General features: G+C 38.6%; 1 protein-coding gene across 3 annotated transcripts; it reads left to right on the forward strand.

The window, feature by feature from the left end:
- Positions 1-587: 587 nt before the first annotated feature.
- Positions 588-5,363, forward strand: LOC131154152 (transcription factor bHLH49). Of its 3 annotated transcripts, XM_058106711.1 has the most exons (9): positions 594-1,003; positions 1,715-2,653; positions 2,747-2,950; positions 3,040-3,105; positions 3,243-3,311; positions 3,877-3,948; positions 4,051-4,254; positions 4,628-4,715; positions 4,815-5,363. In XM_058106711.1, exons 2-9 carry the CDS (start codon positions 1,736-1,738, stop codon positions 4,850-4,852), a joined length of 1,659 nt encoding a protein of 552 aa, XP_057962694.1. In that variant the 5' UTR covers positions 594-1,003; positions 1,715-1,735; the 3' UTR covers positions 4,853-5,363. The 3 variants fall into 3 exon arrangements, with proteins under 3 accessions (XP_057962695.1, XP_057962694.1, XP_057962696.1); XM_058106712.1 differs by having other exon boundaries at positions 588-2,653; positions 4,060-4,254; XM_058106713.1 differs by lacking the exon at positions 4,815-5,363 and having other exon boundaries at positions 594-2,653; positions 4,632-4,716.
- The last annotated feature ends 344 nt before the right edge of the window (positions 5,364-5,707 follow it).

The raw sequence follows: 5,707 nt of genomic DNA on the forward strand, positions 1-5,707 counted from the left end.
ATGAATCATATAAGACTTAACATTATTTTTGGAAATTTAAACTTCAAACCTTAAATTTAGAATTGTACAAATTTAAATGAAATATAACATAAAAATTTAATTTAAATTTATACAATTCTAAATTTAAAATTCATGTTAATATATGAAAGTTAAGTTTCTATTAATATTTTTTTCATCATTGGACTCATGCTAGTAACCATCTCAAAGAAGAAGAAGAAGAAGAAGAACTATAGATATAACACAAACTAATAAAGCTATTATTACATTGAGATACCACAGATCTCCTCCAGCATGCCTTGTTTCTCAATTCCAAGCCAAGTAAAAAAAAATAATTGTGATAAAGAGCTCTTGACCAAACAAACCCTAATAAAGACCATGTATAAGCTCTCTTCCCAAGGTGTAATGAATGACAATGCGTTAAGAGTAACAGATAAACAAAGTCCTAATGAGAGTTGGCAGTGTCAGTTGCTAGCTCAAGCTGGTACAATTATTATGAACTAAAATACAAAGATTAGTATAATTAATATATCTAAGTAATTAGTAATTTTAATTAAAAATAAAAAGGAGGAGAGAAAGAAAGAACAATTGAAATAATGAAGGCAGCGAAGAAAGCTTTGGGAGGGGTTTTAAATATTTTTAGCAGTAGCAGTGGCGGTGGTTAATCATCAAGAGCTCTCTTTTTGATGCAGGCGTGGGGATAAATGCAGGGCCTTTGCCATTACTCTTCTCTTTCTCCTTCAAATACCCCCACCCCTTCCTGTCTCTCTCTCTCTCTCTCCCCATATGTACAGTTCTTCATAGTCTCTCTCTTTCTCTCTCATCTCTCTCTCCTTCTCTCTGAGGAGGTTGTTTCTGTAGAAGCATGAAACAGGACAGGGGATAGCAGTCGCTGGGCAGAAAAGACAGGGGGGTTTGAACGAATGCCCAAATTCAATAAAGGGTCTTCTGGGAAAAGCTTCAAATGGAGGTCAGAGTTGCAAAAGTGGCCCTAAATCTGAAATGGGTATCTTTCTCTTCCCACTTTTAGTTGGGTCTTTCCCCGTTTCAGAGCTGGGGCATCTGCAGCTCTGACTAGGGTTTTTACTGCAAGGTTTTGAATGGGTATTTATTATTCTGAAATCAATGTTCGTGCTTAATTGACTGCTTCTGGGCTGGGCACTCTTTTTTCAACTCTTCTTTGAACTGATTTTTTCTTTTTCCTTTTTGTTTTTTGGTTTTGTACTTCCCGTGTAAGGTGGTAGTACGACCAAGTTCAGGGTTAGGTTCAGAGAGAGTAGCGGTTACACTAGTGCGATCTTTGGTACATATTTTGGTTCTTAGTTTTGTATTAAATTTCTGACCTTTTTTTTTAGCTCATAAATTAAGTGGGTCAACTTGAGCTGCGTTGGGTTTATCTAGCTTTGGACTTGCATAGCATAATTTCTTTGTGCGGATTGAGCCTTAGAAGGCATATCATATCATATCTCTGCACCCACTGCCGTTCTTGTGAAATTCAAATTTCTGCGGGTTGGGTTTGGTTCGGACTTGTTTGTAACCTAGTGGGTTTGGTGATTTTATGCTTATCTGGGGTCTTTGAATTTGAGCAAAGTTTTGGGCAATCAGGGTTTCCTTTCTTTTTGTTTTGTTTTGTTTTTTGGGGGAGGGGTGAGGGGGGAAGAGATATATTGTTTGTTGGTTGATTGCAAGGATTGTAATTGAAAAGGCATCACTTCAGGATACTCTCGCTTAGCAGGAGATGGATTTGGGGGAAAAGGATAAATTTGAGGTAGAGAAGAGGAATGAGGAGATTTCAAACTACCATTCACCTAGTTTGTCTTCAGACTGGCGATTTGGTGGGGTTAATCTTGCAAATACATCAATGAGTTTGGTTCCTATGGGCAATCCCATAGCAGTTTGCAAGGGAGATCTGGTTGGTACTTCTTCTTGTTCCTCTGCTTCCATGATGGATTCATATTGCCCAACTCCTTGGGACCACCCTACCAGTTCTCAGACCTTAGGTCCTTGTGACATAAACGTCCAGATCAATCCTAGCACTTCAAACACACTGGGATTCAGAAAAGGAGTTTCTGACTCTTTGAGGGAAGGTATCGATAATATGGGCTGGAATCAACTGAAACCGGTTATCTTCTTGCCAAATGCCTCTGGAATGCTTCCTCAGAACTTATCACAGTTCCCAGCCGATTCTGCATTCATTGAGCGTGCTGCCAGGTTTTCATGCTTCAATGGTGGGAATTTTAGTGATATGGTGAACCCTTTTGGGATTCCTGAATTATTGAATCCTTATTGTAGGGGTGGTTCAACGATGCAAGGGCCACCTGAGGTTTTCCCTGGCAATGCAATCAAGTCAGTGGCTGGTGCAGAGTCTCAGAAGAATGAGTTGAGCATGGCTGAAGGTTCCAAGGATGTTTCTTTGTCTGTTGAGCATGGGGTTGCTGAAGGGAGCAGCCCATTAAAGAACGAGAGAAAAAATGAAAGTTTTGTGAGGTCTCTTGATGAAGCAAAGCAGGCAGTTGGAGCGTCTGGTAATGAATCTGATGAAGCTGAATTTAGTGGTGGAGGTGGTCAGGACGAGACATCTATGTTGGAGGGTACAGGTAGGGAACCTCCTTCTGCCATAGGACTTGGTTCAAAGAAAAGGAAGAGGAGTGGTCAGGTAGAAACTGCTGTTATCAATAGTTTCTTGTGTATGTATTATTTGCTTTATTATTTTTCTTTTTCCAAATATTGTTAACCTTCTTCTGTCAAGGGTGCGCTGCAATCCAGTGACCCAGCGAAGGATAACACTGAAATTCAACAGAAAGGAGACCAAAATCCAACTTCAACCGTCAATAAGCCTGTTGGAAAACAAAGTAAACATGCATCTCAGGCTTCAGATCAACCTAAGGAAGAATATATCCATGTTAGAGCACGGAGAGGCCAGGCAACAAACAGCCATAGCCTTGCAGAAAGAGTAAGAGGTTTACATGGAAGGCTTTAGTTTGAGCATAAGCTAGTAATTTTTATCACTGTTATGTTGAAGTTGTTTGTTTTGGGTTGCAGGTAAGAAGGGAAAAGATCAGTGAAAGGATGAAATTTCTTCAAGATCTTGTGCCTGGTTGCAGCAAGGTTGGTTCATTGGTGTTGATGGTTTAGGGAGTAGAAAGTATAGATAGAATCTAGTTATCATTTTTGTTTCTATTCCTCTTTTTCTTTTTTTGATGGATTGATATTCATTTTCTTGAGAGTTGTTAATTTATCTGCAGGTCACAGGCAAGGCAGTCATGCTAGATGAAATCATTAACTATGTACAATCACTGCAACGGCAGGTTGAGGTGTGGTTTTGAGAATCTGTTTTCATGTTTCCTTTGCCTTACCTTGTAGTTTCTAATTCAGCCAGTGTAATCAGTCATACTGCATCTTGGGCTTCTATGCAACCTCAATGGTTGATATGATCAGTAATATTGGTTGCTGCAAAATATTTTTGCAACTGGCATATTTTGACATAGATTAATTTTTATACAACTTGTAAACTTTTGCCTACTTTTTCTAGAAGGCTGATGTCTAATACTTTGTGACCTCCCCAACTGTATCTTCTGCAGAATATTTTTACAACTTGCATATTTTTGACATAGATTAATTTTAATCCAACAGCTTGTAAAAAGGCTGTCCAATTAAATAATAGATATGATGTTTGCAAAATTGACTGTGTAGTACTTTAAGCCCTTATTGTTTCTTTCTTTATGCTGTATCAGTAAAGCAAACAGAGAGGCAGGGTCCCATATTAGTTACCTATTTATATATATATATATATATATATATATTAGTGAAATGTCAAGTGCTTTTGATGATTTCATTTTTGGTGCATGAAATGCTTATTCGTCTATATGCACTTCACAGTTTTTGTCTATGAAACTTGCCACAGTCAATCCACGGATGGATTTTAACATTGAAGGGCTTCTTGCAAAAGATGTAAGTGAAAGTTGCATGCACAAGAACTAATAAATGCAACTTCAAGCATTTGTATTGTAAGCATCCATTCTGATTTCCAAAATACATTCTGATTCTTCATAGATGCTTCAGTCACGGGCTGGTCCTTCATCAACACTGGGCTTTTCCCCAGATGCTGCAATGGCATATCCTCAACTACATCCATCTCAACCAGGATTGATCCAAGCTGGCCTTCCTAACATGGGAACTCCTTCTGATATGCTTCGGAGAACCATAAATTCCCAATTGACAGCTATGAGTGGAGGGTTCAAGGAGCCTGCTACCCAGGTAAAAATTATATTCACGTCACACCTTAATTTTGTTTGTACCGAATCTGGTTCTTTATAATTTATTATTTCTCTGAATAGCAACTTATTTCTTGATGGATATGAACTAAAACCATGTAATATGCTAGGGATCTCTAGAAAAGCCCCTCATGCAGTGTCTGCTTCTTTTGAGAATTCATGAACTTTTGCTTTAGCCGTGTGATAGAGCAAGTTCGATTGGGCTAATGCAGGCTGTTAAATTTTCCAAAATTTGAATGCATGCTGGATAGACTAGAAGTTGTTCTATCAAACCCTGACAAGAATTCCCCCCCCCCCAAACCCAAAAAAAATTCAGATAAATTTAAAAATTTCCATTTAAATATGTTTTCATGTAGCCAGCCAACGTGTGGGAGGATGAACTCCACAATGTTGTTCAAATGAGTTTCGGTGCCAGTGCTCCCTCCGACAGCCAAGATGTAAATGGTATAACCTACTGATTTCTCCATGTAAAATGTTTCCTCTCCCCCAACCCCCTTGATACACCCAACTTCTAATCACAAAATTTTTCTTGGGCATTTGCAGGGTCTTTGCCACCAAGCCATATGAAAGTTGAACTTTGATCAGCCTTTTAGTTTGTTGTGCCGCTGGCCCTTATTATGAGGTTCCCATTGCAAAATATATTTACGCCATTTGAAGGCTGATATAGATTATACCGTTACCAGGTTCCTGCTGTAAAATCTCCCTGTTAAGTTGTGTTGACATGATACTAGCTCGGAGTTGAAGTGATTCCAGAGCTGAAGAGAGTGAGATTGCGTTCAGCGACAAGTTACTGGTAGCCTCTTTTTTTCCCCTGTAAACACCAATCACCTTGTGAAAACCCATTGTTTGTGGTAATAGAGTTTGCCCAAAAACCAAAAAGGAAGTGTGTATATGAAGGTTCATCTTTTAAAAGGTGCCAAGGGAGACGCTTACTTGAAGCTCATAGGTGGTGAATTTATGGGATGCCAACTGGGTCAGAGTTCAATCTGCATAGTTGTTAAAAACTTAAAATTATGGTGGTGGATGCTAAATGTCTTAGATCATATATTGACAAAAAGGAAATCTATCTTGCAATGGTATTTTCTTTCAAAATATAAAGTATGTACATAGTGTTTTTGGGTGGTTAATTATGTCTAAGTCTTGGCTGATATCGTAGCTCATAGTCACTATAGCAGCGCTTACCTCCTTTTTAAGTCTCTATCAACCCTGATCCTTTTATTTGGATTTCTCCCTTTAGTTGATAATTCAATGTATGCATAGAGTAGATAAATGTTCTGTGTACACGGAGAGAGAGAGAGAGAGAGAGAGAGAGAGAGGACCACCAAGGTATATATTCTTTTTGTGTGAATAGATTCCATCTACTGATGGACCACTAAAAGCAGCGCATCTTCAAATGTCCATTAAAGAGAGCTCGGAAATTGTAGAGAGAGCTCGGA

Source organism: Malania oleifera, chromosome 4 (assembly GCF_029873635.1).
Source record: "Malania oleifera isolate guangnan ecotype guangnan chromosome 4, ASM2987363v1, whole genome shotgun sequence".
Classification (NCBI taxonomy): domain Eukaryota; kingdom Viridiplantae; phylum Streptophyta; class Magnoliopsida; order Santalales; family Ximeniaceae; genus Malania; species Malania oleifera.